This window comes from Camelus ferus, chromosome X (genome assembly GCF_009834535.1).
Source record: "Camelus ferus isolate YT-003-E chromosome X, BCGSAC_Cfer_1.0, whole genome shotgun sequence".
NCBI classification, from domain to species: Eukaryota; Metazoa; Chordata; class Mammalia; order Artiodactyla; family Camelidae; genus Camelus; species Camelus ferus.
In genome coordinates, this window is record NC_045732.1 from 77,206,121 (window position 1) to 77,233,721 (window position 27,601).

General features: G+C 55.3%; 2 protein-coding genes across 3 annotated transcripts; both read right to left on the reverse strand.

Moving 5' to 3' along the window:
* Positions 1–1,529: 1,529 nt before the first annotated feature.
* On the reverse strand, positions 1,530–4,872 carry TREX2 (three prime repair exonuclease 2). Its single transcript, XM_032475996.1, has 2 exons — positions 3,276–4,872; positions 1,530–2,595 (listed from the first exon to the last, which is right to left on the reverse strand). The coding sequence occupies exon 2, from the start codon at positions 2,559–2,561 to the stop codon at positions 1,851–1,853; it is 711 nt and encodes a 236-aa protein (XP_032331887.1). The 5' UTR covers positions 2,562–2,595; positions 3,276–4,872; the 3' UTR covers positions 1,530–1,850.
* A 147-nt stretch (positions 4,873–5,019) lies between these two features.
* On the reverse strand, positions 5,020–27,387 carry HAUS7 (HAUS augmin like complex subunit 7). 2 transcript variants are annotated; one of them, XM_032475995.1, is made up of 11 exons: positions 27,235–27,387; positions 26,318–26,433; positions 22,623–22,690; positions 22,435–22,503; positions 19,918–19,979; positions 12,808–12,899; positions 12,247–12,405; positions 12,037–12,133; positions 11,387–11,611; positions 10,203–10,317; positions 5,295–10,045 (listed from the first exon to the last, which is right to left on the reverse strand). In XM_032475995.1, the coding sequence occupies exons 1-11, from the start codon at positions 27,331–27,333 to the stop codon at positions 9,993–9,995; spliced, it is 1,155 nt and encodes a 384-aa protein (XP_032331886.1). In that variant the 5' UTR covers positions 27,334–27,387; the 3' UTR covers positions 5,295–9,992. The 2 variants fall into 2 exon arrangements, with proteins under 2 accessions (XP_032331885.1, XP_032331886.1); XM_032475994.1 differs by lacking the exons at positions 5,295–10,045; positions 22,435–22,503 and adding an exon at positions 5,020–5,288.
* Positions 27,388–27,601: the final 214 nt, after the last annotated feature.

The following is a 27,601-nucleotide window of genomic DNA, read 5'->3' on the forward strand; positions in this document are numbered from 1 at the left end:
GCCCAGTCCAAGCAGAGGCTCGGGGAGGGCACCCGAGGCCAGCCTGGAGTGGTGACGGAGAAGCACCTGGGCCCTCAAAAGGTGACAGTGCACAAAACCCGAGACCATGCTGTAGTGGTGGCAGTGGCCCCGGATCAAGCCACCAACCTGCTTGTTTGGGCCTGGAGGGGCCCTCTTGGCATCTCCCGCTCAGTGAGCTGGTGGCCCAGAGCCTGGCCAACCAGGTAAAGGGGACTCAGCCTCACCTTAGTTCTCACGGTGTCCCCACTCCTTCAGCTCCAGCCTGCCGCCAGCTGCTGGACCGAGGCGCAGCCTTGTGCCCTCTCCCCGGCGGTGCTCTCCCGGGGCAGGGGGCCGAGCTGACCACCCCCCTCAGGAAGCTCAGCAGTGCACAGACCACATGCAACCACACCTGCAAGCTCATCCCCCAGATCTGCCCCTGTGGCGCACCCCGACCCCGACCCCTGCCATCCTGTCTGGGCCAGGCCAGCGGTTCTCCCTCCAAAAGGGCTCTAGTCCATTCTCCACATCGCAGCTTGAGAAGTATTGTAAAACCGTAAATCTGATTTCTCCTCTACCCTGCTTACAACACTCTGTTGCTCCCCATGGCCTTCAGGTTGGTCCAGACCGCTGGCCCAGGCAATGAGGGTGGCCCAAGGTGGCTGGGCCTCACCATTCTGCCCCCTTGCACGTCGCTGTGGCTCTAGTCACTCTGACCTACTTAGCATTCCTGGACGGCCCAGCTGGCTCAAGGCTCAAGGCTCAAGGCTTTGCTCCTATGAGTCACTATTGGGCATGGCGGCCCCACCCACCCCACCCCTTCTCACCCGCTCTCCGGCTCCTGGACATCTTGCCCCTGCCTTGCCCCATCCTTTGGTGACACAGGTGGGGCCCCAGAGGCAGGTGAGCTGGCTCCCCAAAGCCCAGCTGAGGGAAGCGGCTGCCGAGAAGCTGCCCTCCGCAGAGCAGCCTCCCGGCCTGTCAGGCCACAACACGAGGGACACAGAGCTCAAGACAGACTCCTTCCTAGGTGTCGCCCTCAATACACCAGCCCACCGCCTGTCCTAGTGCTCCAAGTTGGCTATGCAGCACAGCCTGGAGCCCACACGGTACCCAGCCCTGTCACGCTAGACATTCCAGGCCCTCCTCTAGCACCCTGGGTGTGCCCCCACACCATTCTGCTCTGTGTACTTGTCATCTCATTTCATCCTGCTGCCACTCAACCAGCGAGAAAGAAGCTCTGGGAGACAAAGGAGCCGGGCAGCTCTGCGGACTCAGCCCCCTGGGCTGAGAAGCCCGAGTTCCCTCAGGAACAGCCAGGGAGGAGGCCGGTGGCTCGGGGTCCACAGCCTCAGCCTGTCAGCCCCTTGGACCAGGCTGTGAGCGCCCACACCTCCCCCACCCACCCACCAGGCTCACCGTAGAGATAGGCCACCAGGGGGTAGCCCTGGGGGCTCTGCTCTGGCCCCTGGCCTGGCTCACCCACTCCGGGTAGGGTGTGCGGAAGGGGACAACCAGAAAGCCAGCTGGTGAGCTGTCGTCAATATTTATTGAAAGACAGGGTGATGAGTGGGAACCAGCAGCAGCAAAGTCCATGGGAACACAGGCTGGGGGAGGGCAGAGAGGAGGCTCCAGGGCTGTGGGGAGAGTTAGGCCAGAGACTGGGGAAAGCCTGGTGGATGCCCTGCCCAGGGTTGCCCAGCCAAGAGGCTGTGGGGAGGGGCAGCGAGGTGGCGGTCCGGTGCCCGCTCCAGGACTCCAGGCCTGGCTGAACGGTTGAGGCTGGCACTGCCTGTGGTGCAGGGAGTGGGCCTCTTTGCCCTGGGTGACAGTGTCACCAAGGCCCTGGCTCAGGACTTGAGACTTGGGCCATCGGGTGGCACATACATGGGCTCGACATGGGCCCAGCTGAGGGCCTGCTCATCGGCCCAGGCAAGCAGCTCGGCGGCTCGGTGCAAGAAGACCATGAGTAGGGTGTGCACGTCTCCCTCGGCCGAATGGGCCGCGCTCGGTTCCGCCTGAAAGTAGCGGCGGAAGAGGCTGCCCAGGCTGTAACCCTTGCTGCCCTGGGCCCGGGTGCCGTGGCTGTGGGCACGGTCCAGGCCCCGCAGTGCCGGCAGTGTATCCAGGCAGACAGTGTCCCCGGGCAGGTGGGCGCCCAGGCGCTGCAGCTCCATGCACAGCAGGGGGAAGTCATAATCGAAGCCGTTGTGGGCCACAAGGCAGACAGGGCCTTCCTGGCGGCTTAGGAATCCCTGCAGCGTCCGCACCACGGCATCGTCAAAGCCTGCCTTCCGGCACCTCGCCAGGCCCTCATTGCTCAGGCCAGTGATCTCGCTGGCCCTGGTGGTGAAGGGGCGCTCCGGGCTCATGCACAGTGTGAGCTTATCCAGGACCCGGGGCAGCACAGGGGCGCCAGACTCGTCGAGCTCTGGATTCTCCAGCAACGAGCGGTGGACGGCAAACAGGGAGATCTCTGCAATCTCAGGGTCCACGCTGGGGAGCCCGGTGGCTTCCAGGTCCAGGAAGACAAAGGTCTCAGCCCGGGGTGCCTTGGACATAGTGATGTTCTCACAGGGACAGTGAAGCCTATAGCTGCCAAGGCAAGAGGCGCAAAACCTGAGGGCCAAGAGATGGGGGTGCCTGGACCCAGCCACCCACAGCCATGCTCGTGGCCAAGGTTCCCACCCCTGTGTTCACCCCCTGCCACCTCATGGGACTTCAGGCTCTAGGAGCCACTTCTAAGAGCCATATGCAGGGAGACTGTTCAGGGGCCTCCAGAGCTGGAACCCAGTGACCGGGGCCTGTTACTTCTTTTCTGTCCAGGGTGAGGTCTCCTAGAGGATTGTCACCCCATCCACTCTGACTCTCTGTCCCTCCCTGGCCATCCCCACTACTACCACCTAGTTGACAGCAAAAAGATCTGATGTGCACAGACCCCAGCCCAGAGGCCTCTGCCTCTGGCCTCCAGGGACATGGACATGGACAGGAAGAATGTGCCAAGCCCATGTCATCAGGGACAAGGGGAGGTGCAGCCCAGGATGGCGTCCTCACCAACACACCATGGCCAGGAGCCTTTGGCAATGCACCCCAGGGTCAGCAGCTGGGAAGCAGGCAAATGGGCACCCGAGAAAGCCCTCACGGTGACCCCCAGCCTCCCTGGCTTGGCCTCGTCTGGCTTCCTCCCTGGCACACAAGTCCTGGCCTGAATCCAGCCTCCACCTGCCTCCGGGCCCCTGGCAGCTGTCCTTGCCAACCCTACCGTGCCGGCTTACCTGGGGCGGGTGTTGGCCGGCTTCCTGGGCTGCTGGGCACCTGTCTCTGCACAGTCTGCTCCAGGCGGCCTTTAATCTGCGGCCGTGGCCCGCCCCCAGCCGCCTGTTGGGCAACACGGAGGATTGAGGCCGCCGGACTTGTGTGGCCAGCTCGCCGCCCCCTTGGTCGCTCACAGCCACTGGGACACACGCCCCGTGTTTATAGATTGGAAACTGGCTCCCGGGCCGCACACAGGCTCCATGTCATCACAGGCACGAGAAGGGAGCCCAAGCCCTCCACCCAGCCTTGCCTCCGAGTCTAACTGGGCCCAGCACCGCAGCTGGGCCTGGCTGACATACGTTCAACACCCAGCCCCAGGCTGGGGCATCTCCCATGGAGGCAATGAGGCCCCTTCTCCAGGGCACGGCTCCCCCGTCACAGGGGACTGAGCTGCCCCTTGGGAAGCTAAAGTGAGCTGCAAGCACAGGCCTCGGTGTTGCCCCAGTGACAGGGGGTGGGGTGCCTCAGTGCGGCCCACACGTTGCCTGGCCATGCCTCACCCACCTTGTGGGCTCATCTTCCACCAGGAAAGGGAGATGGAGTCTGTTTCTCACATATAATGACCCATAATATCTAAGGAGCCTTTAGCAGAGATCACCAGGCAAGGAGAAAGAGGCAAGGTGGGCAGGAGCATGGTGGGGGTAGGGGGGACAGGGACGGTCTCAGAGGCACCCACAGCCCCAGCCTCTCAGACCCCAGGCTCTCGGGCCTCCCCAGCCCCAAGGGTTCAGTCAAGGGTGAAAGGAAGTCAAAATGGGAGGGGACTGAGGAGGCCCTCCCTGGTCCAGGAAGCAGGTGGCATTATCCCCAGGACCTCATGCCGGGACAAGACGTGCCAGCCCTTGGCAGTGGGTGCTCACAGGCCCGATCTCCTGCTGGGGTACAAGGTGGCAACTGAGGTGCTGGCAGCAGCCTGCCCACTGCAGGTCCGCCAGAGTACCTTAGTCTGTAAAGCTGTTGGTGAACCTGGACTGTGGTGACCACGGGCTGGCCTGTCTTCCCATAGCAGCCATCTGGGAAGTGTCCCAGGCAAGCGACTAGGCCCAGGGGCTCTGGCAGCCCAGGTGGGAGGGGACCTGGTGTCCAGCTCCCGGGAGCCTCCTTGTCTAGAGCACCCACAGGGGAACTTGGGGAAACGACGGTGCAGATACAGGGAGCAGGCCAGAGCGGGTAAAGCTGCCACAGCCTAGAGAGGGAGGCCCCTCCCTCACCCCCTTCCACCTGCGGCTGGGCTGAGGGAGGCGGGGCCGCACCAGTTGTGCCTGTTCCCGTGCTTGAAGGGAAGGAGGAGGCTGTGACAGGCACAGCGCTCAGGGAGATGGGTCACTCCGGGAAGCCCAGAGAACAGCTTCCTGGACAACCAGTCAGGCCACGGCACAAGCTCCCCAGGCTGGTGCAGTGTCCTGGGGAGGGAGGAGGAGGAAGCACACGGCCGCCCGCTGCATCCAGGTGCGGTGCGTGCCTGGCTGAGGGGCTGCAAGGAGGCCTCATGTGGGGGCCCCCAGGGAGCAGGGGGGGGCGGTGCTCTGACCATACTCAGGACCAGGCAGGGGCAGGGGAAGGATGGCAGGAGGCTCCCAGCCAGGCGGGGCCCAGGACATGGAACAGGCGGGATGTGGAGAAGGGAGGACTGAGCACTGGGGCGACAGCAGAGGGAAGGAGGAGGTCACATGCAGACATGGAAACAAAAAAGCAGGCTGGAGGTAACTTCTTAGAACCTGAGTTTTCTTTTCTCCCAGCTCACACTGCCCTACCCTGCCTCTACCCCTTCCCAAAGAGCTGCAGGCGCTGAGTACTCGGAGGCCGTGTCCGGAGAACTCGAGGGCTGTGACTGCTGATGGCTCAGCACCCCCCGGCCCCCGCTGCCTGACAACTGGGGAAAGAGCTGCCAGCTCCCAGGCTACCCGGGGCCTTTGTGCAGACCGTCGCTGAAAATCTCATATATTTCTGGGTTAGTTCTTCCATTTTGGTGGCTGCAGAGAAAAGAAAAAGGCCAATGGCAAAGTGAGTCTAGCGCTTCCCAGCCTGGAAGAGGCAGCTCCCCACCCGCCCCCTCCCTGGCCCTCCTCCTCCACTGGTTTTCCACAGCGGGGCCTCCAGGGGGGCCCGACTCCCGCTATGACTCAAAAGTGCTAAGCCAGGAGCTGCTGAGGGGGCAGGGGCTGGAGAGCACTGGGTGCCCTGCGCGAACAGAAGGCACCTGTGGGTGCCAGGTCGAGCCCCAGGCCAGGGCCCACTAGCCTGTCCCCGCCCCCAGCCCTCTCCCCAGAGCCCAGGAGCCAGGGCTTGTTCTGATTTTGATGCTGTCTTCAATTTTAGTCAGACCGGCAACCTATGCACACAGATCAATCAGCACGGGCCCTAGCTGCGCACCCCACCGCAGGCCAGCGCTGGGATTCTGCTGGGCTCTGGGGCGGGTGGGAAGGGAAATGCCACCATAACACACCTGCCTCCTGAGTACCAACTTCAGATAGTGAGCACTGGGCCACTGGCGCTCACTCCCACCCCGAACCCTCCCTATGGACTGGCGCTCTCCCTTCAGGTTTTCCTGCTGGTGGTGACGGAACTTAAACAGACACCTAATCCTTCCTCCAACTTGCCTCCCTCCCTCCTGGCCCATCCTCTCCCCTCCCACATGGCAAGGATGTCAACTGGCATGTGGTCCTGCCCATCCCAAGGGTGACTCCAAAGCTCAGGAATCAGGGGGTGGGCCTCGGGGCAAAGCCTGAGCAGGCGGACTCCTTACAGAGCTGAGACAGCACTCGGCCCACCCAGTCCCAGCCCTAGCAACCCTCCACGCTCACCATCAACACTCCCTCTGGGGCGTGGCCACATTTCTCCACAGATGGGATTTGGGGGTATCTTCTGCCTTCACTAAATCCTCAGGTTTTCCCAACCCTAAGCTGCCCCCAGCCCCGCTCTGCTCCTGGGGACCCCCACCCCTGCTGCTTCATCAGCTCCATCTCCCCTCTGTCCTGTGCTCTCGGCGCTCCCTTGCCTTCTCTTGGTGTGGATCCCAGACTGAAAGCCCCTGGTCCTCTGAACACGCAGGACATCATCATCTGGAGGCCATGCGCTCTCTCCGGAAGCCAGGCCCGGTGCTACGTCCCCACTACTACGGACTCAGGAGGCTGGGCTTGGGGGCACAGCTTGTAGGTGGCATCTGCTCTGTCCTGGGAACCTGGGCCTGCCACTGAGCTGCAACCTCTGCCTCATGGTCCTTCCTTTGTCTGCATCAGGCCTCGGCCTCGCTCTTCTTTGTCCTCGTTTTGTTTACCAGTCCCTTTTTTCTCTACTCTGAAGATTCGTTGCCTCATTTGTTTTCTACTCTTTGCATGGGTTTTTTGAACTCTTTAACAACCATTTTTAACTCCTGAGTGTTTGCTTGCTTTTCTCCTTGCTGGTTCTTCATAGTTTCCTAGGTACGTTTGGACAAGATAGTGAGTACGTTAATTTCAATTTGTTGGAAAGTTCTCTTCTCAGAATGAGCCAGTACCATGCTTTTCCAGGTCTTTCTCTCTTCCATGGTATTGGCCCAGGTTGGAGAGAGGAGGCCAGGGCAGCTGGCGCACTGGCCCTGCTCTACTCCAGCGGAGCCGCCTGTTTCCTGCAGGGTCTCCCCAGCCGGGAACCATGCGGGGGGCATGGCAGCAGGGGCAGGTAGGGACTAACCTTCACGCCAGGGACCCTGGCAGGCCAGAAGGAAGTGGGCTTCAACCGGGCCTCCAGCCATGTTGGGAGCCCGGATTTGCCATTCAATTCGGTCATTTTCTCACTGGGAGTGCCAGTCCGTACAGACCTGCCTTGCCTATGCCCTCTACTTCTGGCCCACTGGCCACTGTCCCCTCCCTGGAACTTCCGGCCACACAGCCCTGGGACCATGGTGGTTCCACCAGGCAGACCGGCTCCCCTACTGCCCCCTCGGGCCGTCCTCCCAGCTGCAGCTTGCTCCACCCACTGCATCCATCAAATTACTCCCATGCACTTTCCAGCTTCCAGAAACCTGCTTTCAAAATAAATGGATATTTTCATCGCCTGGGAGGCAAATGGGGCTTCAGGTCCACCCAGGTGAGAGGGTGACTGGTGGCTGATGATGGGATAAGCCGCTCTCCATCGCCAAAGCCCCCCGCCCCGCACACAAGGCCATGGCTCCAGGTACGGGCCCTGCAGGCACAATGGTCCCTCACTCAAGCCCCTCACTTCCAGCATGGGGACATGGGACCAACACAGCCCAGCTACAGCACCCAGAACGGTGGCCTAGCTTCTCAGACCAAGAGATGGAGCAGCACAGACACACACAGCTTGCACATGGTTGGCCCAAGGTCATAGAAACCAAGGACCTTGGTTTGTCAGGTAGGAACCAGGGAAATGCAAAGGCCATTCTAACTGGCCCCTGGCATGGGGCTGACACGGATCGTTTCTCTGTCGTGTCTATAGCACAAGAACACACCTCAAACAAATGAGGAGGCTGCACTGACCAGAGCTGGGCCAGAGGTGTGCGGGGGCAGAAGGAAGCTCCCTGCTCGGGTGCAGCACTTGCCCTCAAGACTCTCCAGGCTGCAGGGCAAGCGGATGCTTCTCTGCACGCAAAGCACAGGGGGAAGGGGCAGCGGCTCGCCCCCTCCCCCTTAGGGCGTGACGGAAAAGGTGAAGCCTGCACAGTCCTGTGAGCACTCCTGTGAGCAGGGGTGAAGACGTGCTCATTATTATACTAATGACAGCACAGGCTGTAGGCATTGTCTGAACAGCAATTACGCAATTACACGCAGGGGGGTGAGAGTCAGAGTGACAGTGATGATAAGGATAAACGTTATGAGAAATTTCAAAATGGAGGAATCTGCTGCAGTTCAGTCAGAAAGAAGAGAGACCCCTGGGCGGTCAGGGGTACATGTGCCAAGTGTGTGTGCCAAGCCAAGAGCAGCAAGAAGGCCGGCCTAGTGAGGGGAGGGCAGGCTGGTAAGTTCATGCAGACAGCCCCCCAAAGGGAGGGCTCAGGGGCTACATGAGCTAAAGCCACCCCTCGGGGGCGCACCGGGGCAGCATTCGCAGGCAGATGCTATAATTGCCACTGCCTAAGATGGGGGATGAGAGTCAGAGTGAACAGCAGACAAACCAAAAGGCGCGGAAGGAGAGGCTGCAGAATGAGATGTCCGAGAGGGCTCTGAACAGCTCTCACAGTCCGGGGGCTCTAGAGGCCACGTGCTCGCTGGAGCCGTGCAGATGCCCAGGGGAGAGCTGGGAAGGCCCTGAGCCATCGCCTCGGGTGGACCTCGAGACTGGGAGCCCCGGGAGGTACAGGAGAAGGAAGAGTCAACTGTCTGGCTGAGTGTGGATGAAAAACACGAAGCTAAACATCCAAGGAGCTCAAAACACTCCAGATGGGAGAAACTTCAAGTGACCCACACCAAGGCACATTACAACCAGACTGTCAAAAGCCAAAGGTCTGGCTCCATGGCAACACACGTGAGAGGTAGGTGGAACAGGGACAGAAGTCTCACGGTGTCAGAGTGGCAGTGAGCTGTGGGCAGGAAGAGGCCGTGGGCATCTCCAGGGTGCGAGGCCTCTGCCAATTCCTGAACTGGGTTGTGTTTACACAACTATTGGCTTTAAAATCATTGCAACTGGACTGAACAGCACAGGGAAAACATCCTATTTTTCACCATTCTACCCCTGTGAGTTGAGACTCCTCCCTAAAAGCTATTTTTCTTATCACAGAAGAAAAGGTGGTGGGGAGCCTTTTCTGAGTGCAAGTGTGTACTTCCATAGGAAAGATAAACTTACTCAGAAAGAAAAGTTTAAAATTAAATTCAGATACAATTTTGCCCCTATCCAACAGCAGAAAGGTTGGAAGGAGCAAGGCCAGGGCTGATGAGGATACAGGAGGATGGAAACTGCTCAGCCTCACCACCACGAAGGCGGGAGCCCCTCCTCCACTGAAGGATGGGGGCTACAATGTCTAACCGTGCTCGTGACAGTTGAAGGGCGACCACCTGAGTAATACATGTTCACTGGGGAACAGCTGAAGACTACAGAGCAGGATAAAGAAACAGTAAATGAACTAAACCACCTCTGATTCTAACACGGAGAAAACCAAGGTCCACTTTCTAGCTCAGTTCCTACAAGGGATTCGTCTACATTTTTTCCCCTTTAGAAGAGTGAGATCATACCGTGTATTTCATTTTTAACCTATATATTTCGCTTTAACACTCCGCAATATGCATTTCCTCAGGTCATCATAACCAAGTTCTCAAACAACAAATACCGTCCCACCACCTACCTACACCGTTATTTATCCCAACGCTACCCCAGGGTAAGACCCTGGGTTGTTTCCATTTGTCATAGTTGTAAATCTTGCAACTGAAAATGACCTACAGGCTCAGTAATAGAAAATGTTCAATAAATTATAGCAAATGCCTGAAAGGAACAGTGTTTGACAATTAAAAATGTGACTTCAGCAAGGGAGAATGCTTACAATGAGGTCCAAGGCGAAGAATACAAGAGCGTATACATGCTGTGATTATACTCAACTCATGCAAACAAATAAAAAATAGATGAGAGGAAAAAGAATAGAGGGAAACAGACCAAAATATTAACACTGACCATCCGTGGGCCACCCCGTTATGCAATGTTTTTAGCTTACCTCTCCACGTCTTTTGACTATTCCAATTTTCTATAATTCATGTTTTTCTTTTATAGGCTGTCAAAAGCATTTTTTCAAGGGAAGGAAAACCTTATGCATTAGAAAAAGAAGAAACAAGTAAGGCACCACTCCCCAAGTGCTGGTCAAGCACAGAAGGAGGCAGGTGCTAACCTGAGGTGTGCTGGGACAGCCCCATCCCTGACCACCAAATGGGTGGCCACAGCCACAGAAAGTGGTGACCACATACCTAGACTCATCACAGAGTTGCTCCTGCCCCAGCAGACCGGCTCGCCCTGCTGCTGCTTTGCCATCTCCACGGCTTTCACCGAGGTGTCAGTGACCTCCACGACTGCTTTCAATAGCTAGGCAGGAGGGGACATGCAGCCACTTAATGCTGGTGGTCTGGCCTACAGAAGGCACCTCCTGCTTCACATCCAGGCTCACACTGAATATGTGCTCTGCCCTAGACCCTCAAATATATGACATTCACCCCCAAGGACAGCCCAGGGCGAGGGCAGGACTCCCAGCTGGAGAGTCACCAATCAGCGTTCCCCAACCTAACTCCCTTCCTCCTGGCCCAGAGGGGGCACTATCACGTGCTCCATCCCACACTGGTAGCCAAGCAAAGCCAGTGGCACGGTGGGAAAATCAGTGTCCCAAGATAAAAGGGCCTTTCCAATGGGAGAAGACTGTGCTCTAACTTGTCCTGTTGGTAGAATCACAAAGGACAGGCTGGTCAGAGGTTTGGAAATCTAGGAGTTTTTTGTTAAAAAGCCAAGGCCAACATTATGGAAGCCCTGAGCCAATGTCAGAGTTCCATGCATGGCAACTGTACTCATAATCATAACCCAGCCTAGCATCTTAGGTCAGCCTCTGGGGATCTGAAACATAGAACACCACAGAGAGTCAATACTGACGTAGTCAGCACAGTGGCGTGGGACCGCTTCTTCCTGTCTGTCTGAACTGGCCAAGGGCACAGACAGGCAAGCACCTATCTGTCTGGCATAGTTCTTGGACATTCATAAGAACGAAGAGATTCTGATACATTTGGGTATACCGTGAAGACAGAGACCAATACAGGGACAGAAGCTGGAGGTGAGGGTCTCCTACAGTTGCTAGGCCCCCGAGCAGGCAGTGCACACACCTCTTCTGGGCCAAGGGTCTTGGCTGAGTTAGTACCTTCTTGAAGTGCAGGGAACCCACAGGGGGACATCCCCATCAGCCCTCATCCCCTCCATGGCACCAGGAGAGGCACCTGCCCCAACCCACCCAAAGTCCCATACTGAGGTCTAGAACCTGGAGCCCAGTGTGCCACTCACTCGCAGGGAGGCTGAGGCCAAGTCCCTCCCAGCCCCGTCCCAGCCCTCGGGTCCCTCCGTGGGGGCTGCAGTGGCCCGTGGGAGGGAGGAGGACAGAAGAGGCAATTCTTACCTGGCTCCATGAAGTCAGAGTCTGGTACACGGCCTGGATGATGGGGCCACATGGGTGGAGGTAGGGGCCTGGGCACTGGCAGCACTCCCCCAGCTCATCCTCATACACTTGGAGGAAAGCCATGATGAGCTGATGGAAGTCAGAGATGACCAAGCGCAGTTTCTGGTCCAGGGTACTGTTGTCAGCCCTGTTCACAGCGGCCCCTGGCTTCTGCCGCGCAAAGCACTGCAAAGCCAAAGGTCGAGGGTCCCTCGAGGCCACCCTGTCTGTCATGGGGCACCATGTCCCTAACCTCCTTCGGGAAGCAGGGTCTACTGGCCACCCCTCACTTCCACAAACCAGGAGACATTAAGACCAGAGACCTGGGTGGGCCTCAATGTGCTCCTCAGTCCCATAACGAGGCCAGGTCCAGGCTACACACAAGAAAGCACATGGGGCCTGGCTCACAGCCGCCTGAGGCCAGTCCTTTTGACTCCTCGGAAAGCCTCCCTGCTTGTGCCTTCACGTGGGCTGAGCACCCTCCACCTTGCAGGCGCTGGCTCTGCGCTCATGCCACCTCGCTCAGACCTCCCAACACACCCAGTATAAAAACAGGGCATCTGAGGCTGGGTGCACCTTGTCAGAGACAAAGCTGGGGGCAGCGCCCTCACCTCCAGCCTGAGCGACTGCAGCCTGGTGGCGCTCTCCTGCAGCTGCCTGGCCAGCTCCTCCACCTTCTCTTCCTCTGACTCACTGGTGGGGCTAGCCCTGCAGGGAGAGAAGGGGGGCCACTTCTGCTCGGTGCCAACACGGGCATCGGGGCACCTGTGGGCCACATGCAGAAGCGCCCATCCAGGTAACAGAAGCAAGGGAGCATGTACCTCTGCCAGTCATCGCTCTGCTTGTCCAGAAGGGGCTGCATGTCCAGAGGCCATGGGTCACACTTGGGGCTCAGCAGCATCCGCAGGTGGGAGCTCGAGAAGAGGTCCCCCAGCAGCGCCTCATTCTTCTCCCTGGTGTCCTCAAAGTGCTCCTTCACACTGCAAAGGCAGCCCCAGGCCACGCTCATCACCAGTCAGAGACCCAAGTGGCAAAACGAAACCAGGCAGAGAGGCCAGGAGACAGCATCTCCTCCAGTCTCCGAGAGTCCGCCCCCATGGCAGGGACACCCCGGGTGCCTGTTTTCCCCATCCCCAGTGGCTGGCCCATGCCTTCACACCGATGGCCTGGTACCTTAGGCAGCACCCCCAGGGTGGTGGGAGTCCTGCCTAGTCTAGCACCCCGCAGCTCCTGGGCCAGTGTGTAGCTGCTGCTCCCAGGGCAGGGAGTGAAACTCTAGCTGGAGACGTGCCCGGTGGCGGTCCCCTAGCCCTACCAACTCCAGCTGGAGGACCAAGGGTGCCCACCAGCCGTTCTGCAAAGGGTGTGTCCCGAACCTTTACCTGGAGCCCCTGGAGCATCCAATGGTCAGGCTCTGGGCCACATCCAGCAGCTGGTCCAAGAAGCACAGCTGCTTCTGGGAGCAGGCCTGGCCCTGGGCAAGGAAAGCAACATGCACTCGCTAGCCAGATGTGCCAGGTGCCCCTGCCCCACATTCAGCCCTACTGGGCCCCCAGCAACCGGGACCCCACCCAGCAGCATCATGGACTGGCTCAGAGCCCTTGGCCCAGCAAGACGGGGTCGTGGAGCTGGCCTGCACCAAACCTACTCCTCGTGACAGAATAAGGGCTCATCCCCAACAGGCAGCAAGTGGCCAGGCTTTAGTTAGGGTCCCTGAGTAGCAGCTGACTTAGCCCCCCGCCCCCAGAAGCGGCTGGGATTCCCAGCAGGGAGCTGCCCGGCCAGGAGCTCAAGGCTTCGGAAGCACCACTCCTTCCTCCTTCCAGAAAGGGGAGGAGGCTTGCAGCTGATCCCCTGGACCTAAATACAACCTGAGAGGCCTGGCCTCTGGAAGCTTCTGGCATCTACATCTCCATGCCCTCCTGTTGACTCATTCTCCCCATCTGCCCATACAACACTGAGCCCGAATGACACACTTGAAGGGCAGGCCGGGAGTGGGAGGTGGCAGGTGTGACACTAGACAGGGGAGAGCCCAGGCAGAATCAAGAGAGCAAGTGCCACGCAGTACGTCACAAGGCCTTGACCAGTGGCCAGGGCTGGGACACCCTGACTGCTGTCCCCTCCTCAGCACAGACCCAGCTCCCCCTCAATGCCCAGGAAAGGATGGTTTCCCTGCTTGAGGCTCTGCCAACCTGAGGTAGGGCTCAGACTGGCACTGACCCCACTGGGCAGTTCCGGCCTGTGTCTGCTTACAAGCCTCCAGGCCAGGTCCTCTGTGGTTCATCAGGGCTCAGCCCCTCTAACACTCAGGAGTCGCCAGTCTGGACTACAGCCACCTCACTGATGCCCATCCATGGCCTCTACTGGCCTGGGGGCAGCACTAGGCCAAGGCCTCATCTCATGCCATCTGTGTCCCCTGCTCTCCCCAGCAAAGGGCCAGACCCAACAAAGACACTCAGAAAGGCCTGCAGAGTGAATCCTTGAAGCCCCAAACCTCACTGTGCTCTGGGTGGGATGCCCTCCCCTGGGCCCCAGCCCAATCCCTCCATCAGCAAAGCAGGTGGGCCCCACCTAACCTGGCTGCTTCCCTCCACTGTGGCCTCTGCGACCACAGCTGCCCAAGCCAGTACCCGTCTCTGTGATGCTCAACAGACTCTGTCTAGCGGCTGCCCACTGCCCTGAGAAAACACCCTAAGGCCTCCTGCGAGGCTTGGTCCCTAGCACCGCTCCAGCGAAAGAAGCCTGCTGGCTGTTTCGGGAACAGGCCAAGGACACACTGCTTCGGGGCTGTGCCCTCACTGTTCTTTAGCCTGGAGCACTCCCCTCCCAGGTGTGCTTTTTCATTCCGAGAGCTGGTACTTTTTACTGAGATAGAATGCACATACCATGAATTCACCCTTCTGAAGTGTTCAGATTAGTGGCTGTTAGGACAGTCACAGAGCTGTGCAGCCATTGCTACTATGTCAGTCCAGCACTGTCATCACCCCCAAAAGAAACCATATCCCCATTAGTAGCTGCTGCTCCCCATCCCTGCACCCAGCAGCCCCGGTGCCCACTCATCTGCTTCTGCTGCTTTGGATTCGTGTCTTGTGGGCCTTTACTACAAGTGGGAACACGCTCCTGGCCTTCTGTGTCCGGCTGCTCTCACGCCGCATCCTGTTTTCCAGGTCTACTCACAGAGTCGCACCGATCGGTATTTTCTCCTTTCCTGTTGCTAATTAGTTTATCCATCCACTAGCAGATGGAAATTTGAGTTGTTCCTACTTTGGGGCTACTAAGAATACTACTTCCTGTTCATGTACAAGCTCCCGTGGGGACCCAGGTTTTCGGTCCTCTTGGGGAGACAGCTATGAGTGGAAGTGCTGGGCCAGGTGGGAAATTGAGCTTTACCGTCTAAGGAACTGCAGGCGGTTTCCTGCCCTGGGCCTGTGTCACAACTACAGTGTCATTGCTCTTGGCCTTTTCAGGGGATAAAGTAAGGAAATTGTGTGTGTGTGTGTGTGTGTGTGTGCGTGTGTGTGTGTAGACACACATACGTTCTGAAAGTTCAAACACATTAGGGGCTCATACTGACACTCCCGAACCTAACAGTCTTATGCCCAAATCTGCTTTCTCCCACATCCCGACTCCCAGCTCTCAATAATGCCAACATGATGGTTCTTTTGCTTTTATGTTTTATTCCAGGAGATAGACTGAAGTACTGATTCATGCTTCAACATGGATGACCCTGGAAAATACTGTATGATTCCATTCCTATGAAATAGAAACAGGAAAGCAGTGGGCGCCAGGGCCTGTAGCTAATGGAGGTGACTGCTTAATGGGCACAGGACCTTCTTTTAGGGTGACAAACATCTTCCAGAACTAGACAGAGGTGAAGGCTGCACAACATGAGGAATGTATTAAATGCTACTGAATTATATGTTTGAAAATGGCTTAAAAATTGGGTAGTTTCAATTCTGGAAAACGAAAAGCGTTATGGAGATGGTGGTAATGGCTGCCTAATATTGTGAATGTACCTAATGCCACTGACTATACACTCAAAAATGGTTCCAATGGTAAATTTTGTTATGTTTATTTTACCACAATAATAAAGTATTAAAACAAAGAATAGAGCCCCTCAGGGCGGGAAATTTTTTTAAAAAATGGTTAAAAGGGTAAATTTTATGTTACATGCATTTTACCACAACAAAAAAATTTTTAATTAAAACTAAGGGAAGGGTTACAGTTCCGGGTAAGATGGAGAGAGCACACGTCACCTTCCTGAACACCCACTGACACCCACTGCTCAGAGCGGACAGAAAGCATGTGGCTGGTGTCTGCAGCCTCTGAAAGGTAAATGTCAGCAGGTGTGTCAGGGAGGTCAGAATCCAAGGGCACCATTCAGATTGGTGGGGACGTACCACGTTCTCTCCTCTGGTCTCCCCAGGCCTGTGCTCAGGCCAGCCCAGGCCCAGAGAGAGCACGGGGCACACACGGAGAGCTCCAGGAGGAGAAAACCCTAGCACTTAGAGAGACTGGAAAAGTCCCTGGCCTTTTTCTCTCTCTTTTCTCTGTTCTCTCAGACCCCAGACCCCAGGCAATGTGGGGGTGGCAGCAGCACATAGGCAGCCTGGCAACAGAAAATTACAGGAGCCAACACTCTGAGGGCAGGGAAGCGTCCTCTCCACTCAGTGGAGCTATGGGCCAAACGCTGTTACTCTTTCTTCCTCTCTGTCCTCCCACCGCTGTGGTGCAATCATGGCTGGAAGACAGAAAAGGAGAGCCCCATTCCCCAAGAACCAGATAATATTAGAGATGACTAGGAGGGAATAACTCGGGAAACTAAACTCATCAATCTGTCTGAGAACGCCCCCCCCTCCATGTAGGGCTGGGTCTGACCTTGATGAGCATGCTGGGGCTCTGATCACTAAGCCAGTGGGGAGACCAGCACCCAGGCCCCAGGCTGAATGCTGGGTCACGTATGCAGCAGCGCAAAGGCTGTGGGAACTGAGCAGACACTGGAACCACGGGCCAGAGAAGTGGGCTGAATGTACAGCTTAAACCTAACCAGGTTAAGTGCCTGCTAAAACACAAATAGCAACATTCTCCATAAAATCTAACGAGACTCGAAGTCAAAGTAATAGTCAAAATGTCTAGGACACAATCTAAAATTACTTGGCACATGAAGAAAACCATAAAAATCCCAACTTGAATGAGAAAACAGTCAACAGACACCAATGACAAGATGGTACAGATGCTGGAACTACATGACAAACTTAAAGCAGCCATTAGAAAAATGCTGACTAAGCAGTCATAGACACCACTGAGACCAAAGCTGGAAGAGAAAGCAGCAGCGAAGAGACAGAAATGTGTGTGTTTTTTAAACCACATAGACACTTAAAACAGAAAAATAGAGTAACTGAAATAAAAACTCACTGATGGAGCGAATCAACAGCAGAATGGAGGAGACAGAGGAAAGAGTCAGTGAACTTGAAAACAGATTAACAGAAACTACCCAATATGAGCAACAGTGAGGAAAAAAAATTGAAAAACATTAAGAGCCTCATGGACCTGTGGTACAACAATAAAAGGCCTAATATGTGTGTCATAGGAGGCCCAAATGGAGAGGAGAAAAGTACGTAGACTGAAAAAGTATTTTAAGGAATAATAGCTGAAAACCTCCAAAGTTTGACGAATGACACAAACTTACAGATTCGAGAAGCTGAGCAAATCCAAATAGGACAAAACCAAAGAAACTGTCGCACAAATACATAATTAAATTGCTGGAAACTAATGACAAAGAAAAAAATTTAAGTAGCAGAAGAAAAATAATACATGACTCACAGGAGGGAAATGACTCAAATGACTGCAGATTTCTCATCAGAACCTGTGAAGAAAGAACTGCCAACACAGAATTCTATATCCAGTGAAAATATCCATCAAGAATGAAGGAGAACTAGACATACTCAAATAAATGAAATCTAAGAGAATTTGGACACAGCAGACCACTTCAAAAAAAGAATTGCTAAAGGCAGTTCTTTAGACAGAAGTGAAATGATATCAGAAGGAAACCTGGAACACCAAATGAAGGAAAAATAGAAAAAAAGACAAAACCACATGATCATGGCAGCAGATGCAGAGAAAGCATTTACAAAATTCAATACTCTTTCATGATAAAAACACTTAATCCAGGAATAGAAAGGAGCACCCTCAACTTGATAAAGGGCATCTATAAAAAACCCGCAGCTAACATCATACTCAGTGGTGAAGATCCATGCTTTCCCCCTAAGATCAGGGACAAGATAAGGATGCCCATTCTTGCCACTTCTATTCATCACTGTACTGATGTGTTAGCCACAGAAATTAGGCAAGAAAAAGAAATAAAAAGCATCTAAATTGGAAAGGCAGATGTAAAACTATCTCTATTTGCAGATGACACAATCTTGCATACAGAAAATCCTAAGAAATGCATTAAAAACTACTAGAACTAATAAACGAGGTGGCAGGATACAAGAGCAATGTGCAAAAATCAACTGTATTTCCATACACTAGCAATGAACAATATAAAAATAAAATTAAGAAAACACTGCCATTTACAATGGCATCATAAAGAGTGAAATACTTAGGAATAAATTTAACAAAAGAAGTACAAGACTTGTACACAGAAAGTTACAAAGTATCTTTGAAAGAAATTAAAGAAAACCTAAATTAATGGAAAGACTGCCCGTGTTCATGGACAGAAAGACTTAATACAGTTGATGACAATACTCCTCAAGGTGATCTACAGATTCGACACAATGTCCATTAAAATCCCAGTTGGCTTTTTTGCAGAAATTGACAAGCTGATTCTAAAATTCACACGGAAATTCAAGGGACCCCTAATAGCCAAAACAATCTTCAAAAAAGAGCAAAGTTGGAGGATTCACATGCCATGATTTACTACAAAGCTACAGTAATCAAGGCAGTGTGGTACTGGCCTAAGGACAGACATACAGATCAATGGAACAGAATGGAGAATCCAGAAATAAACCTTCGCATTTACACTAGCTGATTTTCAACAAGGATGCCAAGACAATCCAATGAGGGAAGAATGGTCTTTTCGTAAACGGTGCTGGGAAAACTGGACAGCCACATGCAAAAGAATGAAGTTGGGTACATCCCTTATACCATATAAAAAAACCTAACTCAAAATGGATCAAAGATCTAACTACAAGAGCTAAAACTATAAAACTCTTAGAAGAAAACACAGGTGCCAATCTTAATGACTTTAGATTTGGTGATAGATTCTTAAATATGACACCAAAAGCACAAGCAACAAAAGAAAAACAGATAAATTGGATTTCACCAAAACTAAAAACTTCTGTGCTCCAAAGGACACATCAGGAAAGTAAAAACACAATCTGCAAAATGGGAGAAAGTATTTGTAAATCAAATATCTGATGTGACTTCTATCCAGAATATATAAAGAATTCTTATAACTCAATAATAAAAAGACAAATAGCCCAATCAGAAAGTGGGCAAAAGAATTGGACAGAAACATGTCTCCAAAGAAGACGTACAAATGGCCGATGAGCACAGGAAAAGACGTTCAACATCGTTAGTCATCAGGGAGATGCAAATCAAAACCACAGTGAGACAGCCCTTCAGACCCACAACGATGGCTAGCAGCAAAAAGATGGACAGTAACACGTGTCGGTCATGATGTCAGACCCTGGCACTCTCCTCACACACCGCTGGTGAGAATGTAAAATGGTGCAGCCACTTTGGAAAGCAGTTTGGTGGTTCCTCAAAAAGTTAAACATATTCAAAAAAATTCAGAAAGTTTAACAATTCCACTCCTAGCCATATACCCTGGAGAACTGAAAACATGTCTTTGGTCAAACACGTATACAGGAACATTCACAGCAGCATTATTTCTAATAGCCAAAATGTGGAAATAATTATTTCAAATTTTTTTTAATTTTAAGGGTATGTGGCAGGGTTTCTTTGACTGATGTGGGGGTGGACTGGGGCCATCTCTGTATAGAAACCCACAGTGGGCAGCAGATGGGGAAAGTGCATAGGATCAGGAGCCAGAGGCCTGCGATGGAGGCCAGGCTCTGTCACTGGGTAACCTTGAGTGAGCTGTCTGTCACCTTCCCCATGAAATGGAGCCAAGACAAGTACCTACTGCCAAGGGTGGGTGTGACAATTACCGGCATGTAAAGTACTTACCACAGTGTTGGTGTGTATGATGTCATCCACCGAGGACAGGATGTGTTCTCTGTTCCTTTGGTCATGATAAGCCAGAGGTCCTCCTTGGCCTCCTCAGCCACCCTCCCCTCTTGTCCCTAGGGATGGCTGGGATCTACCCAAGGGAATTCTATGGGTTCCTGCCCCAGGGAGCTAAGAAGCAGAGACTGGGGATGCTACCTCCTGGACCTGAGGAGCAAAGGCCTGGGGAAAGAAAGCCCCTGCGTGCCCACTGCAGCCTTACTGAGACCCCCATGGGGACAGAGAGGGCCCTCTCTTACCTTCAGGAGCTCCTGGTCATCCGGCCCACACAGCATCAACTCATGGCCTAGTTTCACCATCTCTGTTAGAACACAAGGATCCAGTTACCGCAGACACCCACCCAAACAGGCGAGGACACCACACACCCATGCAGGGGCCCAGTGCTCCCATGGTGAAGATGCTCCCGCTCCTGGCTGGGCCAGGAAGACCCAGGTAAACAAGTAAGCAGGTGGAGGACACCCCCAGGTGCCAGGACTGCCTCTTGCTCTGTGACCTGTATCTAGTCACTGCCCTTCTCTGGGCACCAGTTTCCTCACCTGAAATAAGACGCTGCATTCAACGCTCTTCCTTACAGAGAACTCTGGCTTCTAGCAAAAGCCAGTCAGCTGCCTGAGGAGTCAAGAGAGCCCAGGGAATCTTCCAAACATGCTGTGTGCTGCCCTTTCAGAGACCTCGCCAGGCCAAAGCAAAAGGAACCGTCTCTCATGTTCGTCAGTTTCCTACAGGCCTTTCACATCATCATCTCCTTTCATCTTGCTGACAAGCCTAGGAGGTGGGCCTTAGCTCCATTCACAGATTAGGAAACTGAGTCCCTCTGTGGTATAGGGTCTGCTTGGCCATGTTTTCCAGGGTGCCCTGAGCATTCTGAGTAACCATGTGGCACACAGAGAAAGGCCAGTCCTTGGAGCCAGAAAGCCTGGGGCCAATGCCAGCTCCATGCCCCCCACCTAGCCCCGTGGCAATGTCCTTACCCCCTCACAGGTCCATCTCCCACCCTCACATTCCTCAAAGGCAGAACGGGCATAACTCTGGCATCTGCTTTGGAAGGTTTGGTGTTAGAAGCAAGCAGAGCGTCTATGTGAAAGTATGAATAATCCTGGAGATGGCTCACAAGTGCCAGTTACCCCCCAGGCACACCTGCCCGGCCCGCATCCCTTAACCCCAAATCCTTGTGTACGTGCTGGCCCCGCCAACTCTGCCTTTGCTGTAAATCCAGGATCCAGTCAGTGCTCCCCTCTCCCACTGCCCCCACATCTCAAGCCTGGATCGCTGCAGGAGCCTGTCAGTGGTGTCCCTCCCTCTGCCCAGCCTCCTGCTCTCAGCCCAGCAGCCCCAGGTACCCTGTTAAACCCTAAGTCAGGCCGCAGCCCTCCTCGGAATAAAAGCCAACGTCCTTCCGTGGCCCACAAGGACTGGGCCAGTCTGGCCCCATTGCCCCTCTGACCTCACCCCCCTCCTCCTGTTGCTCCACACTCCATGCCAGGTACCCTGGCCACCTGGCTGCTCCTCAAAACTGCTAGGCACACACAAGACTACCTCAGGGCCCCCACACTTGCTGTTTTCTGGCCCTGAACACTGTTCTTTCTTTCTGATATCTGCTTGGCTCACTTCCTCCCTTCCTGCAAGTCTCTGTTTTAAAGAGAGGCCCTCCCCAGCCATCTTCTGTCAACAGAACCACCCTTCTCCCCACCCATCCAAGCACAATTTTGCCTTCACCTAGCTTTGTTTATGGTGCTTCTCACTGTCTGCTACACTACAAATTTTGCTGCCTTCTTGGTTTAGCACCTGCCTCTCCCAGCTACAGAGGAAGCTCCGTGAGCACAGCACAATCACCGCCAGCATCTGAAACAGCAGTGGGCGCGTACTGGTGCTCCAGAAATACCCGTCAAGCAAAGTGCTGAATTCTAATCTCCCAACTTATCCTGGTCTCTCCCAGTAATACTCTTCGACGAGCACTCACGTCTACCACCTGCTCTGCCACTAAGCACACTGCCACAAAGCGGTCAGGGCTAGGTGATACTCCAAACTTTACAGAAGAGGAAACTGAGGCTGGGAATGGCAAGGCCAAGGCCGTGGTTGGGCTGAGGGCCAGGGCTAGCACCTGTGTGTGCATGTGTGTCAGAGAACTCAGCTACGGCCTGGTGAACAGGCTCACCCAGCCTTGACTGCTGTGGTCCCCTCAGGAGGAGGGGGACCAGTGCTGGGGAGACGGGCAGCGCTGCTGCACAGCCCAGGCTGGCCCACAGGCTCCAAGGCCCGACGCCTTGTTGTGGCCCATTTCAGCCTCGGGGACAACTGTCCCCAGATAACTACTTTGGCAGCGCCAGCAGGGGCATGGATCAGGATTCCAGGGTCCAGTTCACCCACCCTGAAGTGGCGGGGCCAAATGAGACCCATGGAAAATTTGACCTTTGGAAACACTCCGTGTGCACACAAGGTGAAGGGTCAGCCACCACCTTGAGGACAACAATTGGCTCCCCTTTACCGAATGTTCATGACCAGGTAAAGCACAGTTTGTGCCAAGAAAGGATCAAAAAGAAGCAGTTCCAAGACAAGTGCCGTGGAGACCTGCTCAGCGTGCTCACAGGAGCGCCACACGTAGCATGCACGTGCACACACCAGCGACATGTGAAGAGAGCCACTGGTGGCATCAGTGAGAACTGCTGTCTGTGCCGCCAGCACCTCAGTGGATGGGCTGGCAGGGCGACGCGGCCTTGGCCTTCATGTGCCCCTAGCAGAGGAGCACTCCCACTCACCACGCCCAGTGGGGGGTGCGGGGCAGGGCCGATTCTCGAAGTCTCTACTAACGTCCACAGAGTGCGCACCTTCCAGGAGAAAAAAACCCGTCTCATGGGATGTTCACAACCTGCGAGGAGACTGTGCACCAGGTCAAAACGGCCCAAAATCCACCACTTGACACCAAACTCCGAGGACGAACACCCACCTTGGACCTTCACCTCGGCTGGAGCCCCCTTCAGTGAGCTGAACTTGTCCTGCCAGGAGGGGCAGACCCTGCAAGGAAAGAGCAAAGCTAGTCAGGCCTGAGTGGGCCGCAAAGGCCCCCTCACCACCTCTCCTTACACATGCTCTCAAAAGTGAATTACTCATTTGTGCAAAGTGCTAAATGCCACTGAAACGTTCACTTTAAAATGAGTAACTTTATGTGATGTGGATTAACTCCATACATTATCAGAGAAACAGAAAAAACAAAATATCTTGGAAAGTTTACCTCAGAAATGTGAATTTAAATACTGAAATTACAATTCTCACAATAAAAAGATGAAAGGACTGCCCAAGAGGAAAAATCTGAATTACTCAGAGCTCCAAGCTCTGTCTCCGAAGGAACCTAGGGGCTGTCTTTTCTTTAAGTCAGGGAGGATGTCCCAAAAGGCCCTTCCTGCTCCGGTGTCCTTGCAGGCCCTCCTGGGGCGCTCTCTCGCACCTCCGTGTGCACCTGTGTGTTTGCCCTTCTCGGCCTGGAGTGCTCTCTTCCCATACAACCCAAGCCCACCAAGTCAGCTCCAACACATCCCACAAAGCCCATGGCTGACATCGCCTCCCTAGGGAGGCAGGGAAGGGCTGGACGTGCCTGCAGCCACCTTGGCACCCCTCCATCACTGCTGGGCCTGGGTACCGCCCTTCCACCAGGCTTTACCTTTCAGGCTTTGGGCTCACAGAGGCCAGGAGCCAGCTTTCTGTTCTGCATTTCTGGGGTCTAACACGGCAGCCAGCACCAAAAAGGTGGCCAGTGTGCCTTAACAAATGGACGACCGTGGCCTCTTGCCACAGAATAATATGCCATTAATAAGTGCCCATGCTGAGCTCTTTCAACAGAGAGACATTTTCTGTTTTTAAACAAACAGAAGTCAACAGGAGATGATGCTACTCCAGGTCACAGCTTTGAGCCATTTGAGGGTTCCTAGATGATGGGCTCTGGGGCCATAGCTCTAGTCCCCTGGGTGGGGAGACAGCAGTCCCAGCCGCCCCCTTGGGTCTGGTGGAGCCCCAGCCTTGACGGTACCCACACAGGTAAATGGGATGGTGGCCGCTCGTAAGCAGCTTGCCTTAAGATGCTGAGCTGAGGAGCAGACACAGACCACACCCAAAGGCAGTAAGGGCTGCCACACACCAGCAGGCATCACAAGTGACACAAGGCACACGCCTCCCAATAGGTCTTCCCCAGGAGGCACGGTCTGAGCCCCGCACTCTCAGCCCGGAGCCCAGCTGGCACAGCACCGCAGCCATGGGAACTGCACCCCAGCTGCTGAGGCCGCACCTGCTTGCCAGGGAGCCACAGCAGGGCCTTCCTACGTAAAGATAAAGAGACTCTTTCCACTGCTTTCTAGAGTGGTGTGGGGACCCAGGCCTCAGGCCTAGGGACCGGCTGACTGACTCATCATGGTGGGAAAGGGCATGGAAGGTGTTCAGTGGAGAGGGCTCACTGCTTCCCTGGGGTTATGCTATCAAACGCCTGCATCCCAGGCCACACTTACAGCACCATGCTGGACCCCTGGGAGCTGGGGCTACCCGGGACCTGAGGTACCAGGCCCCACACTGCAGGACTACAGCAGAGAGGAAGTGGGATCCAGCAGCCTCAGCTGCACTGCCTGTCTGCATTATTCATTAAGGCAACCACCCATTCAGCCAAAGAGTGCTGGGGCACAAGGAGCGGGGGTAGGAGGCTGGCCCTGGGCTGGTTGCTGGGCAATGCTCCCACTCACAAAGCACCAGGGAGCAGAGAGCACTCCACGATCCATCAGGCTAGACCGCAGCAAACCACTTCAACACACTAAAGGACAAATCCCCAAAAGCCTAAGTGACCTCACTCGGAAAGGGCTTTCATTAAAGTTGATTTTCCTGAAGCAGCAGGGAGCAGGGCAGAAACTAATGGTGCTCAAGGCCTTGCAAGCAAAGTACAGCTCTTCAGGAGCCAAGGAAACCCACGTGCCTTGAACTCAGCAATGCAGGGGCCCAGTGGCCCTGCCCTGCCCATGCTGAGGGCCAGCTGGGTATATGGGCCACCAAGAGCTGCCACACCAGGCCACCTGGCCAATGTTGGGTATGGCTTCCAGGTTCTGCCCAGAGAGGGGTGAACAGGTGGCCCTAAACAAGGGCCAAAATAACCACAAGCAAAGAAGCCAACATGAAATTGGGAGAAACTGAACTCTATTCAATCCTCTTCAGGTCCTTGAAAGGCCTATGGCACTTTTGCCAGCTTGGGATCATGAAAAGCAATTGAACGTTCCCTGGCTGCTTCTTAAAAGGATTCTGTTTCTTGTATTTTAAAAAGCACTAAAAGTATCTGAGGACTGCAGCCGTGGACTCTCACCCCCTCCCTTCTGGCAGCAGAGTGACCCGGTCCCCAGTTTCCACATGGGCCAGGCAAGTCTGGGTTCCCTCCCAACGAGAGCCTCTCCAAGACATGACTTTGGCCTCTCTCCTCCTGGGAGCCTGTTCAAGATCACTGAACTAGCCCCAGCCATCCCCACTACTGTCTCTCTTCCCAGGTTCCTGGACCAGTGGCTGGTGCCTCCAGGGCCGACAGTGCCTATCACTTGAGCCACCCACCATTCTAAGACAGGCTCCTGTCATCCTTTCCCGGGGTTGTTGCAATAGCCTCTGCATTGGTCTCCCTGCCTCCAGCCTCTTCCCTCCAAATCCATCCACCACAGAACTCCCATGTCACCCTGCCAAAAATGCCAATTTCGGTATGCCACGCCCCTGGTCCCAGGCTCATCCTGCCCAGAGCATAAAGGTCAAAGGCCTTCACATGGCAGCAGGAGAGGCTGCTGAAAGGCAGAGGCTCAAATGTGAAAACACCTCCTCCTTCCTCCCAGCCATCCCCAGGACACCCAGCCCAGGGCCAGGCCTACCGACTTCCCATGGCCCAGCAGGCACTCCAGCTGGGTGCAAGTTGAATCCTCGCTGCCCCGGCCAGGTTCCTGCCCAGGCCCCTTCCTCAGCTGCGAGGGCAGACAGGCCAGGCTGAGAATGGGCAGAGGCTTGGCATCATGAAAGACTCTGGACCGACCAACCACAGTCATGCCAGAGACCGGCCTGGGAGTCATGACCTTAAGACAACCGCTCAGCTCAGGGGCTGCTGCTTCCAAGGAGCAGATATTCGAAGGGACTTTATAGACCTTTCCCCTTGCCGTCTGGACAGGCTTTGCTTCCCTTGCACAGTGCCAGGCACACACACCAAGGTGCACCTTGGCCTGAAGGACTGGGAAAGGGGGTCTCAGCCCTGCTTGGCACTCCTCAGTGGTAAGACCTGAGACAGTTCACGACTCCAGCCTGACCCTCAGCTGCCCAGTCGGAAAATGAAAGGACTGAAGTACATTATTTCCCAGGTCGCTGCCAGCATTGAAACTAATAGTTACAGCAAGAAAAAAGCTCAGGAGCCAAGCTCCACTTCAGCAAGACAACAAGTAGACGAGCTGAAGCACTGTCTGGGAGCACTTTCTCCCCCACTTCGAGCATCGCTCCACAGCTGGCACTTCTCAGCCAAGCAGGTGCTGTCACAGTGACCTGGGATAGAGGACAGCCCCTCATCAAAATAACAAACCTCTTCATCCCCAGGCCGATTGAGTGGTGCCCATGTGCATCCGGGCTCGGGGAAGGAAGAAACAATGATGTTACCGTATATATATCCACTCCAGGATTTCCAAGCGGTACTTCGAGGGGCTGCACAGCAGTTCCTGAATGGTCTTGGGTTCTGTGATATACAGACCCTCGAGGAAGGGGCAGTTGAGCTCCTAAGCAAGGAAAGGGAAAGCCAGGGAGCTTTAGAAAGCCAACATCAGAGAAAGGTAAAAACACACTTCTGCCATCATGCTCTTAGTGCCCCTCTCACGCGTTTACTGCTGCCACGCCGCCGCCAAGCTTGTGACACATGCTCCCCTCCCGCAGCGTGTGCACCCGGGCGGCGCTCTCCATCCCACCCAGAGTTCCATTCCCCTCAGCTCCGCCTCCTCTAAGTACGCCCCCTCTGGGCTCACACAGCAGTCTGACCTCGTAGCAACTAGGGGCTTTAGTGACGTTCCGATCCATGCTCGGGGAAAGGAGAGGGAGAGGGCCGATCGCGGAGGGAGGAGGCGCGGGTGAGGGGGACAAGGGGGAAGGGCGGGACAGGGCGGGCGGGATCAGGGACCTGGGACAGATACCCGACGAGCAGGGGCGGGTCTCCTCACTCCGGCCCCCACCGGCATCTGCCATGGACCCCGCGCGTGTCTCTCCCCCGGAACCCCGCGAGCTCGCCGAGGCGAGGGCCTGTGCCCTCCTGTCTCCACACCCGCTTTGCGCGCCCGGCCGGGTCCAGCCGAGTTCCGTGCCACAGAGGCTAAGGTGCGGGCCCGAACTACCAGTCCAGGGCCGTGGAGACAGCAAGAGTGAAGGCCCGGGGCCGCCCAAGGAGCAGAGATGGAAGCCCCACAGCCTCCCCCTTGCAGCCGCCACAGAGGCCGCGCGCCTGGCGCCGCCGACTTCCGCATCAGGCCCTGCCCGCCCCCGCCGCCCGGCCCCCGCCGCCCTAGGGTGGCTCCTCGGCCCCTCGGCACCTTCAGCTTCGTGAACACCTCCACGGCCGCCTTGAACACGCTGTCGTCGTCCTGACCCTCGTTGCCTCCGCCGCCGCAGCCAGCACCTAGCCCCGCCATGTTTCGCGCTCACAGTCGCACCCCGCCCACGCCCCGTGCTGACTGGCCGGCCCGGCTGCCAATCAAGCGCAAGCCCCGCGCTCCTCCCACCTGCGCCGGGGCGGGAGCGGGATCCAGAACCAGCGCGCGCACAGCTGCGACCAACCCCCCTCCCCCACTGCGCCTTCCTATTGGGCCGCGACTCCGCCCGCGCCTCGGCCCCGCCCGGGAGGCCGAGCTCAAGGAAGGGGGCGGAGCCGAGGTTGGCTGCTGGGTCCCTCGCGGGCTC

Bases quoted from the DNA above. Each gene is read 5' to 3' on its own strand.
- TREX2 (XM_032475996.1), bottom strand. From the start codon at position 2,561: ATGTCCAAGGCACCCCGGGCTGAGACCTTTGTCTTCCTGGACCTGGAA.
- HAUS7 (XM_032475994.1), bottom strand. From the start codon at position 27,333: ATGGCGGGGCTAGGTGCTGGCTGCGGCGGCGGAGGCAACGAGGGTCAG. The intron at 19,980-22,622 runs GTGGGTGTTCGT...GTGTTCTAACAG, and splicing joins AGCCGAGGTGAAGGTCCAAG to AGATGGTGAAACTAGGCCAT. The intron at 12,900-19,917 runs GTAAGAGAGGGC...TTCCTTGCCCAG, and splicing joins ATGACCAGGAGCTCCTGAAG to GGCCAGGCCTGCTCCCAGAA.